General features: G+C 39.1%; 1 protein-coding gene across 6 annotated transcripts in view; it reads right to left on the minus strand.

Annotated features, from left to right (window-relative positions):
• Rbm6 (RNA binding motif protein 6) overlaps window positions 1-12,074 on the minus strand; it is a 99,827-nt gene that overhangs the window by 71,005 nt on the left and 16,748 nt on the right. For 3 of the 6 annotated variants that reach the window (XM_021172246.2, XM_021172247.2, XM_029481231.1), the window contains 3 exons: window positions 6,696-7,980; window positions 5,440-5,529; window positions 1,852-1,921 (listed from right to left, as the gene is read on the minus strand). The exons of 1 other annotated variant lie outside the window; for it this stretch is intronic. In XM_021172246.2, the coding sequence (XP_021027905.1) occupies window positions 1,852-1,921; window positions 5,440-5,529; window positions 6,696-7,980 (1,445 nt within the window). Of the gene's footprint in view, window positions 1-1,851; window positions 1,922-5,439; window positions 5,530-6,695; window positions 8,252-12,074 lie in introns of those variants that run through there. 2 more of the 6 variants (XM_021172248.2, XM_021172249.2) reach the window with 2 other exon arrangements.

Raw genomic sequence — 12,074 nt, forward strand, 5'->3', positions numbered from 1 at the left:
CCACACTATTTTAAAAACAATAATTTATTTTTGTGTGTAACTTTTCACTGCAGAACTCATGAAAAAAAGAAGTTATTAGATATAAACACTCCGTTCCAAGCTAGCCAGGTAGTAGTGGTGTACACCTTTAATCCCTGCACTGGGGAGGCAGAAGCAGGATCTCTGAATTCAAAGCCACCTTGGTCTACAGAGTAAAAGTCCAAGACTATTCAGAAAAACCCGATCTCAAACAAAACAAAAGAAAACAGGGCTAGAGAGATGGCTCAGAGGTTAAGAGATCCAACTGTTCTTTCAGAGGTCCTGAGTTCAATTCCCAGCAACCACATGGTGGCTCACAACCATCCATAATGGGATCCGATGCTGTCTTCTGTTGTGTCTGAAGACAGCTGCAGTGTACTCATAAATAAATAAATATATCTTTAAAAAAAAAATTCATTCCATGGTAAACTATTTAAAAGTAAAGTAAGATTGAATTAATAGTTCAGAGATAGAATGCTTGCCCAGGCCATATAAAACAAACAAACAAACAAACAAACAAACAAACAATGAATTAATAGAAACCAGCTGAATCCTCCAAAATACAACATGATGATTGACAATGCCTTTAACTATATATTACTGTGACTCTATGTTCTGTGAAAAGATAAATGCTCCATTTTCTTCGATTTAAAATTCTCCAAAACGGATCACTTAGATTTTATTTATTTAGTTATTTGGTTGGTTGGGTTTGGTTTTTGAGGACAGGGTTTCTGTACAGCCCTGGATGCCCTCCAACTCATAGAGATCTTTCTGCCTCTCCCTCCCAAGTGCTGGGATTAAAGGAGTATGCCACTCCTGAGATAGGCTAATTATCTTTATTTTTAATCTATTTCATATCATGGGATCCAAAAAAATATTTGCCAAATATTTATTTGACCCAAGTCCTCTGCATATATGTTATATTTGTGTAATTTGGTGTGCTTATGGTACTAATGTGTATGTGGGGGGAGGGGGTGTCCTCTGACTCTTTTGCCAGCTTTTGGGACCCTTTTCCTCCTACTGGGTTGCCTTATCCAGCCTTGAGGGGATGTGCCAATGATTATTACACTTTGATTTGCTTTGTGGGACGCTTGCCCTTTTCTGAAGGAACAGAAGAGGAGTGGATCTGAGGCAAAGGGGAGGTAGAGAAGGGCCTGGGAAAAGGAGAGGGAAGGGTCAAGATAAAATATTTGAGAAAAGAATAAAAATTTAAAACTTTGAGAGCTTGGTATTCCACTTCTTCCTAATTTCTTGTAGTAAGAGTTAAAGGAAGTAATCCAAAGGTGGCACTCAAAAACACTAAAACATACACGCATTTCAGACTGCGACAGAAGTCAAGCAGAAAGCTCTTCTAGATCTATTCATGAATTTCAAACCTGAGCTAAGGCAAGACTCTTCTCAGAGCTAGCAATTTCTCTGGTAAGCTGTTAAATTTTACTTTGAGACAATGAAATGTAAAACGTCATACACAGCAAGCTTATTAAATCTCACTAGGCTCAAATGTAAACATACCACCATTGTGAAGAACATAAATACCAGGTTTAATAATTTAATCATGTAAAGCAGGGATAGATGCTATGACACTCACTTTATATCTCACAGGCACTCAGAAGAACTGGAACACGCATCCTCATCGCCCACGTGTGGACACAGAGCCATACAAAGAACCACAGTTAAGACTAAAGCTGCTTGTTATCTGAAGGCACCGACAGGAAACTTCTGGAAATCATACTTGTGATTTCTTAAAAAACAAATTTTTGAGTAGCATATGATGCAGACATATCTCCAAGACTCTTCCTAAACCAAGACTCTATGCACATTTAAAACACTCACCTGTGTTATACTCCTTCAACTGCAACTCCTTTACAGGCGTGCCATCAGAAGTTCGAAAGGCATTAAGAATCTGCAAAAATATGACATTTACACTAATTATACAAAGCATGGTAAGTGCTAATTTTTTATTTCCCTACTGGTTTTTACTTTATATAACTAAATCTACAAATTTTTATGAAGACAAAATTAAACCATACACACTGTAAGAATTCAAAATGTGATAAATGAAATTAGGCATAATGACACAAACCTATAATCCCAGCTGGCCAGGAGGCACACAGGCTTTATGTCACCATGAACAGAGAGAGGGAAGCACACCACAGAGAAAAAGGGACAGAAACTGAATACAATATACATAGGAATAAGAGTTGGGTTAAGAATGAGGTTCAAAGCCCACGCCTTTAATTCCAGCACTGGGAAGGCAGAGGCAGGCAGATTTCTGAGTTTGAGGCCAGCCTGGTCTACAAAGTGAGTTCCAGGACAGCCAGGGCTACACAGAGAAACCCTGTCTCGAAAAATCAAAAAAAAAAAAAAAAAAAAAAAAAAAAAGAGGTTCAGTAATAGAGTGCTTGCCTAGCATATTGAAGGAATTAGATTTATACCCAGCACTTTCTATGCTGCACTGAGTAAATCCAATGCAGTGCAGAGCCACACAACTTGAACTTAGTCTACTGTTTTCTTCTATCCACAAACAACCTGGTTCTTTCACTACATTCAGGTTTGAGTTCAATCTAAAGTAGCCAAATCCTGTATCTGGCAAGATGGCTCAGCAGGTACGAACATTTAGTCCCAGTACGTGGGAGACAGAGGCAGGCAGATCTCTGAATTTGAGTCCATCCTGGCCTACAGCAAAAGTTCTATGACAGCCATGACAACAGAAAAACCCTGTTTCAAAACAAACAAACAACCCTGTTCTCTAACCTCCATATGTGTGCTAGGCATGCAAACACTTGCTCCATATACATGCACAAATAAATAAATAAATAAATAAATAAATAAATAAATAATGTATTTTCAAAAGAAAAAAGGAAACAGTCCAATCCTGATGGCATGCTAACTCTTCTCGTTTAGCTCAGACTGGTCTCAAATCCAATGATGACCTTGAAACTCTTGACTCTACTTTCTCTTGGCTACTCAAGAGTTTTTAAATCTTTAGTGTTTTACTTTGTTTTGTTTTGTTTCTCCAGAAAACTTATCACTACTAAAAACTATCCTCCTTTCTTTCTTCTTCTTCCTCCCCTTTTCTCTCTGGCTTTTTTGAGTCAGGGTTTCTCTGTGTAAGCCTGGCTGTCCTGAAACTCAAGCTGTAGATCAGGCTGGTCTCAAACTCAAGAGTCCGCCTGCCTCTGCCTCCCAGGTGCTGGAATTAAAGGTGTGTGCCACTACACCTGGATTCTCTTTTCTAAAACAGTATTATATGCCGTCTTGGAAAAACAAAAACAAGGGCTGGGGAGATGGCTCAGTGGTTAAGAGTGGTCCCAAGTTCAAATCCCAGCAACCACATGGTGGCTCACAACCATCCGTAACAAAATCTGATGCCCTCTTCTGGAGTATCTGAGGACAGCTACAGTGTACTTACATATAATAAATAAATAAATCTTAAAAAAACAAAACCAAAAGAAAACAAACAAACAAACAAAAAAAAACCAGAAAAATTGTAATTATGTGATATGTGTACCCGGGTCTATGTGTGCGTATGTGCACAGGGGTACAGAGGGCCTCAGAGGCTGGTAAGGAGGTGTTAGATTCCCTGGAGTTCACAACTGTTGAACAGGCCCAACCAACCAATCTTGGGGCCTCAAACTACTGAGCCACCTTTTCAGCCCTGTACTATTTAACTTCTGCTTACTTTAGTGTTATCTAGGAAGGCAGCAACATTACTATACTCACTGGTCTACTATTCAGTGTCTATAACAGTGCCTGGTGCACACACAATACAGGAAAGATATCCGTAACTAAAAACTGAGGTGAGGTACCAGGCGGTAGTGGCACATGCCTTTAATCCCAGCACTTGGGAGGCAGAGGCAGAGAAACCCTGTCTCGAAAAAAAACAAATAAATAAATAAAATAAAATAAAAAGCTGCAAGCCAGCCAAAGCTACATAGTTAAGGCTGTATCCAGAAGAAGAAGGGGAACCAGGAGGGAGGGGAAGCAAACAACCCCCACCCCACCCCCCACCTCTGAAATCCAAAATGCTCTTAAAATATGAAACTTTGTAACCATTTTGGATTTCAGATTAGGAATGTCAAGCTAGCAAAATATATACACTATTCCAAAATCTAAAGGTTGTAACATTTGAAATATAACTTGTCCCAAGACCTTTAAACAAGGGCTTCTCAATAGTGGAGTAAATTAAGAGTACTAACTCATAGAACATTGTAATAATTAAATGAACAAATGCTTGTTAGCATTTCACAATGTCTGGCATATTTACTTCTAACTAATTTTCCCCTTTTTTGTCATAATTTGGACAGAAAGTCCTTTTAAACAGAGCAGTTAGGTAACTCCCAGATTGACTGTGATGCAAAGTCTATATATCTCTTTTGGAACTCAATGTGTAGATCAGGCTACACTGGAGTTCAGAGATCCTCCTGGCTCTGCTTCCTGAGTGCTGGGATTAAAGACATGTGCCACCATACTTGGCTTAGCTCCCAGTCTTTACTACTGTGAGTCGACTGCATCTTTGTGCATGTACTCCTGATATAATATGGTCTCAAGGATATTATCAAGTCTCAAGATAGCAGTCATGAGTCATTTTTCAAACTTTCAAGTCAGTGACATCAAATAAGCTCTACAGGTTATTCCAAAATTACTTCCTGGCCTAATTAGACATCATACTAGAGTTACTACAGATGTTAACACTGAGGAATATAGGTCAAAGAATGTATGTCATCCCTGGCTATTTATTTATCAAAATAAAATGGCTGAGTAGCTAGTCCCAGCTGGCCTTGGGGGAAGGGGGGGAGGGAGTACTGGAAATAGAACTTAAGGTATGCATAAAGTAAACACTGTATTTCCAGTTCCTTATAGTTATATTTTGAGACAGGTTCTCACTAAATTGCCCAGGTTGCCCTAAGCTCATTCTGTAGCCTCCTACCTCAACTTCCTGAATAGCTAGAATTATAAGCCTGTGCTACCAGGCTCAGCTTTAGCTTCTGTTAGCAAGCCCAACTTTGGCATTGAATCATTTTGGACTTTTCATTATTGTTTTTAGTTAGCATACAAATTGGTTTAGTTGTGATATTTTCATACATAAATATCATTGCTACTTCATCCCATTATCTTCCCCCAGGGCTCAAACTCTTGATCCTTCTCTCTCAGCCTTATGAGTATTAATTATAGGCATATATCACAACACTTGACACTGTACCTCTATATATTCCCATAAATCTATACTTTTTGAACATAAATTTTATTTTTTATTTTTCATTTTGAGACAAGATCTCACAGTGTAGTCCAGTTTGGCCTCAATTGACAATCCTTCTGCATATTTTTCCCAAGTGGTAGAGTTATAGGCATGTGTTACCACATCTGGGCTTTTTCTTTCTTTTTTTTTTAATTGAAAGAGAGAGAAAATATATGTCTTACCTCTTCTTTTGTGGCATTTTCTGGAACCCCATTTAATCGAATAAGCCTGTTAGGTTTCTCCTCACTTGGGCCAGTCCTATAATCTTGATCCTTGAATTCAGAATGTAAAGTTATTTCACAAATAGATTTATTTTTGCATGTAAAAAAAAAAATAAAGTCAACATAATATATACTCAAGATCAAAAGTGATTTGCATTATGGTAAAAATATGAGCAATTATAATCTCTCATTCTTCCTAATATCACTGGATTATAAGTATGCTAAGACTAATTAAAGAAAATAAAATTCTCAAAACATACTATTTGGTATTAAGATCAATGACAGGGGCTGGAGAGATGGATCAGCATTTAAGAGCACTGACTGCTCTTCCAGAGGTCCTGAGTTCAATTCCCAACAACCACATGGTGACTCACAACATCTGTAATGGGATCTAATGCCCTCTTCTGGCATGTCTGAAGAGAGCAGTTGTATACTCATATAAATAAAATAAATAAATCTTTAAAAAAAAGAACAAAAAATAAAAAAACCAGGTGGTGGCACATGCCTTTAATCCCAGCACCTGGGAGGCAGCAGAGGGAGGTAGATCCGAGTTCAAGACCAGCCTGTTTTACAGAGTGAGTTCCAGGACAACCAAGGTAACACAGAGAAACCCTGTCTTAAAAAAAAAAATCACATAGGAAACCTAAGTGGAGATGGGTAAAATCTATTTTAAGATAATTTTCAAAATTAAATTGAAAATATAACTGTACTTGCTTATATTCAAGAAACTTAACAGGACAGCCAGGGCTATACAGAGAAACCCTGTCTCGAAAAACCAAAAAAAAAAAAAAAAGAAACTTAACCTTTAAGCTGAGTAAGCTAGTTATAAGAGGAATCATGTATGTAACATTAACATCATCATATCCTCATGACTGCAAAAATACTTCTAACTATTCTCTAAATGAACATAAATAAGGAAATAAATCCTAAATCACAGGGACTGCAATAGTATTAAGACCACTCCCCAAAGATTGATCATTTGAAATCAATTTAACAGGACATTTAAATAAGCACAATAAAGCAAAAGAATGATTAAACACACATCAAAAACATGTTCTGAGCCAAGGGCCTTTTTTGGATGTTTAAACTCCTATATTCCACTCTCAAATACAGAATTTCCTTTTGCGTGGTTGTATAAGAAGGCTTTAGTGACTAAACATCTTCCATTCTATACTTCAACCTTGACAAAAGGATTATGAATCACCTCATCAACATACCTGAAGGTCTTGTTGGGCATCTCTGGACATTTTGCCCTGAGAAAATGACTTGCTCTGGCCATAGCCAAAAATCTGGTTTCCTGGCAACCTGTGATCCACATCACAGTATTCAATGCTTCTGTAATCAGTGTCTTGTTGGCCAAGAAAGTCCAAATCACCTTCTTCTTTAAACAGACCAGCATCTGAACTCTGTTGTTCACCTCCAGAAAGCTTTGGCTTATCTTGTTCTTGAACTGGACTTTGGCTGTTTTGAAAGTCTGATTGAGATTCATGTTCAAAAGTTCCACTTTGTGTTTCTCCTTCTCTTGTTTCTGAATGCTCAAATTCTCCCTTCTGAACACCAAAAGCAGGTCTTTCTACTGCATGGTCATGTATGGATTCTTCTCTCTTGTTCATATTCATACCAGAATGTTCTCTCTCTTGTGGAGAAGGCTGAATGTAATCCAAAACTTTTGGATCCATAGGAGGCATCTCCCTATCTTTAAATTCCATACAAGGTCCTACCTCTCTGCCCCGAAAATCTTGGTAAGTCCTAGTACGATGTCTACCTCTGAAATCCGAATGTGGTGTATCCCTGTTCCTAAAATCTAGATCAGTAGTAGCTGAACCTCGGCCTCTAAAGTCCACCTGTGTTCCATCTTTATCCCTGAAGTCCAAATCAGATACATCTCTGTTTCTAAAATCAGAACGAGACTGATCTCTGGATCTGAAATCCAAATCTGATAAGTCTCTTCCCCTAAAATCGGAATGGGGTCCCTCTCGGCCTCTAAAATCTAAATCATAAGTGCCCCGCCCCCTAAAGTCAGTTGGAGGAACATCTCTACTTCTGAAGTCAACAGTATGAGAATCCCTGTCTCTATAATTTATATGAGGTGTCTCCCTACCTCTATAATCCATAGGAGTACCATCTCCACCCCTGTAGTCCATAGGTGGTCCTTCTCTATCCCGAAAATCCCCAGAATGTATGTCCCTGTTCCTGAAGTCCAACTGTGCTGAATCTCTACTCTGGAAATCCGAAGATGAAAAATCTCCCCCTCTGAAATCGTGTCCAGGTCCCTCCCCTCCTTGATAGTCACCATGTGGTCCATCTCTAGCTCCATAGCTGAAAGAATGCTCCTCTACATTTGCAAAGGGAGGTCCTGAGTGCCCCTGGAAATCAAAGGGAAGTGAATCTCTGCCAGGAAAGTTGCCAGAGTGTCTCTCTTGAGCATGACTCTTAAGGGGAGGAGGAGGAGGAGGATAATCCCTGTTCCACCCGGGAGCAAACCTTTCTTCTTGGCTCCCACTGTAGAAACAAAGACAGGGTTATTCATATTGTCCAGAGAGTTTGAAATCTACACACCAGCATATTCTTCTCTAATCACAGCATATTCTTCTGTAAACATATTTTGGGGGGCAGAGTTCTGTAACAAGGTCCTAGATCTGCAGAAAACAGCAAGTTTTGCTATTTTAAGATGAGGTGTCCGAGTAAACTTTTATGCTCCCATTTCAGAACACGAGGTAAGTCAACACAAGGTTTTCAACATGACTGCTGCAGAAAAAGCTTTCACCCAGTCCTGCAACAGGGAAAATCCGCAATACCAGATAAGCTAACAAAGGTAACATACTACAAAAATTCCCAGTTTCTACAGCCAAGGAACTTAAAATTCCAAGGTCATTATGACAATTACTACACATGTGGAGTCCGGGGTAATCAGTGCAATTTTCTGTTTGGTTGGTTGGTTTTTCTTTTGATTTTCAGACAGGACTTGGTTATATAATAACCTGGCTGGCCTAGAAATCACTATGTAGACCAGGCTGGTGTTGAACTTGAAGTAACCCTCTATTCCCTCTGCTTCCTGAATACTAGATTATAATAAACAACCATGCTCAGCCTCAAAATATAAAATTTCTTGTAAGTTTCAGGAAGTGTCTTTCTAATTGCTGCACACAATGGTAAACATTTCCAAATGTTTCATTATATCTACATCATGGATTGTAATTAATCCAATTGAGTATAGTCCAGAAAGGAGTCATTGCATATCATTGTGACCAGTAGCAGCATTAATGCCAGCTCTATTGGGCCTCTACTCAGAAAGATCCTCAGCTGGGCCCTCCCATTCATGTTGCCCTCCAAGAGTATATTATCACAGAGGACAACATGAATCATTCCACAAAGCATGTTAGGTCATCTACACCAAGCTAAATTATGTAAGAACTTAAAGCTGAAAGTCACCTAGAACATTAGTTCTTTAGGCATTATCTTCATGTCCAAAATGAAAAAGCTGACAAGATTCTAATGCCTCAAGCTAACTTTTTATTGCAATAAAACAAATTTTTAAAATACTTACAGTTAGAAAAAGGACAACAAAAAAGAATAAATGGGACAGGAGAGATGGTTAAAGGTGCTTGCTGGTCTTCCAGAAGCCCTAGGTTTGGTTCCCAGAACCCATGTGACAGCTCACAACCTGTATACTCCAGTTCCAGAGAATCTGACACCCGCTTCTGGCCTCTTTGGGAAGCAAGCATGCATATGATCTATACACATTTCGACAAAACATCCATTCATATAACTCAAGAAATAAACAAGCTGGTAAGTGGTAACACATGCCTTTAATCCCAGGATTTAGGAATCAGAGGCAGGCAGATCTCTTGAGTGTACCAAGGCCAGCCTGGTCTACAGAGTAAGTTCTGGGACAGCCAGGGCTGCTACATAGAGAAAGAAACCCTGTCTTGAATAAACAACAACAACAACAAAAAAAAACCAAAAAAAAAACAAAAAACTGTGGCCTCCCTTCCCCCAGCCTGGAACCTGCTTGCTCAAGGGTGGAGCTACCGGCTCATTCGTCCTGCCACGCCTACTGCTGGAACCTGCCTTTGCTGCCTGGAGGCACACACGTGTTCGTCCTGCTACTGGACCCTGAGTTACTTGGCGGGAAGTTGGGTTCCCTCCCCCTTCCTTTATAACTGAGTGTCTGGAAATAGTAAAATTGAGCCTTGATCAGAATGTTTGTTGTCTTGGCTCCATTCTTTCTTCCGCCCCCGTCTAGATTCCTCTTTTCAGTTCGAACTGCCATTCTCAGTTGAACCGTTCGTGTTGTGGACTGCGGGCAGGCCGCAACAAAAAACAAAATAAAAATAAAGGAGAAATAAATAAGAGTTGCCCAGCCTTTCAAACTACTCAACATCTTTCCTTTGCCTAATCACTAGAGCATTTTACACATTTTGGCTTTTATCAAAGATCAAGAGACAGCCACAAAGGGTGGTCTACAACTATTAATCTCATTGCTTGGAATGTTGAGGAGGATGATCCTGAATTTAAGAGTAGCCTTAGAATGAGAACCTATTTCAACAAATCGAAAAAAAAAAAAATCAAGGAACTTAAGTAGGCAATTAGACACCGGGGAATCCCAGAGAAGGCACATGAAAAAGGAAATAAAAATGGCTACAGAGCTATCTACTGCTTGGCAAGACAACAAGAACATGTAGATTATCAGAATCAACTCAAGATTCTCCTCCCAAGACATACTGATTCTATCATAAGACCCTTCTGAGCTCAAGCTCCACCCCCACAGTAGAAGGCCAAAGACAACCAACACTAGGTAACTCAGCTCAGGAAGACTGGTCCAATACCATCACCACTTTCTTTCTATCTTTTGGTTTTTTAATTTATTATTTGGGTATTATATATGTACACGTGTGGGGGTGCATTTGCATGGGTACATGTATGCAGAGGCTGAAGGAGGACACTGGGCATCTTCTATGGCTCTCTTCTTATTTTTTATGACAGGGTTTCTCACTGAATCTGAAGTTTACAGTTTCAGCTAGGCTAACTAAACTGAGCTTACAAAACACTTCAATTTCCACCCAACACAGGTTACAAAAACATGTTTTCTTTTATTTAGTTGGTTTTTTTGTTTTCTTTTGTTTTGTTTAAATATACTAGGGATTTAAACTCAGGTCCTCTTGACTTAATAGCAAGCACTCTTTCCCAAAAAACTGTCTCCTCAGGAGTACCAAGCCCTTTCATAAAATAAATAGAAAAATTTTTTTTGTTTTGTTTTGTTTTGGTTTGGTTTTTCGAGCCAGGGTTTCTCTGTGTAGCCCTGGCTGTCCTGGAACTCACTCTGTAGACCAGGCTGGCCTCGAACTCAGAAATCAGCCTGCCTCTGCCTCCCAAGTGCTGGGATCAAAGGTATGCGCCACCACCGCCCGGCATAAATAGAAATTTGAAACATTATCCTAAACATTAGAATGTACATTTAGTGGATTTTCAGAACATAAAAGCTTCTATTGGTTCCCAATAACACTAACATTATTTATGTCTCTTTGGTTCATCATAAGCAAGCTTAAATATTCATAAGGAATAAAATTTAACACAAAAATTAGAATGTTACCATTAACCACAGTGTCTCCCATACTTAAAAGTCATTAAAGTCATTCATTGGCTTTTGAGAATACTCAAGCTTCCTCAGACCCTCATGCAATGACTGCTGAGGCATCTAAAAGTAGGCACTTTTTTGACCAGAGCACACCCAGCATTGTCCTTAAATCCTGCCATGAAGACTATCTTACCCTTCTAAGTCAAGCAGACCTAGAGTAACCTACCACACTGCAGTTCTTATGTCTAATCAAGTCAGTTCTATTAATATAAACAGCAGCAGTGCCATGTGTGATGGCTCATGCCTTTTATCTCTTAGCTCAAGGCCAGCCTCGTCTACATAGCCAAATTCAAGGCTAGCCAGGGCTACACTGTGAAACCCTACTTCAAAACAATAAACACCAGAGGTTATAGAAATTATTTTAAGCTAACATAAAACAATTTTATGAAAAAAAAAGTATTTCAAAGAGAAAATAAGACATTTTCCTGAAAAATAGCCTTTCTTATTTTTTGAGTCTCCCAAAAATGGATTACTATCTCCCTCTGGTAAAAATCTTAACAATTATTAATTAGTGAATTGGGCAAAGATAGGAGGATCTCTAGGAGGCCAGCTTGATCTACATATCATGTTCTATGACAGCCAGGACTACATAGAGACTCTGTATTGAAAACAAAACAAACAAACAAACAAACAAAAAACAAAAGCAAAGAAAAATCCAAGCATTCTGGAGGCAGAGTCAAGAGTTCTGTGAGTTAGGGACCAATTTGGTTTACATAGTAGGTTTCAGGCTCACCAGGGCTACTAGTGAGATTGAACACATAAAGATCATGAGTTCAAGGCCAACCTGGCCTACACAAAAAGACAAAACAAAACCAACAAACAAAAACTTTAAAAAGCCAGGTATGGTATCTCATACCTATAATCCAAGTAGCTCAGGCTGAGGCAGGAGTCCCACCTCCAGTTCAAGGCCAGCCTGAAAGAGTGAAATTCTGGAGAGAGAGAGACAGAGAGAGAGAGA

This window comes from Mus caroli, chromosome 9 (assembly GCF_900094665.2).
Source record: "Mus caroli chromosome 9, CAROLI_EIJ_v1.1, whole genome shotgun sequence".
Classification (NCBI taxonomy): domain Eukaryota; kingdom Metazoa; phylum Chordata; class Mammalia; order Rodentia; family Muridae; genus Mus; species Mus caroli.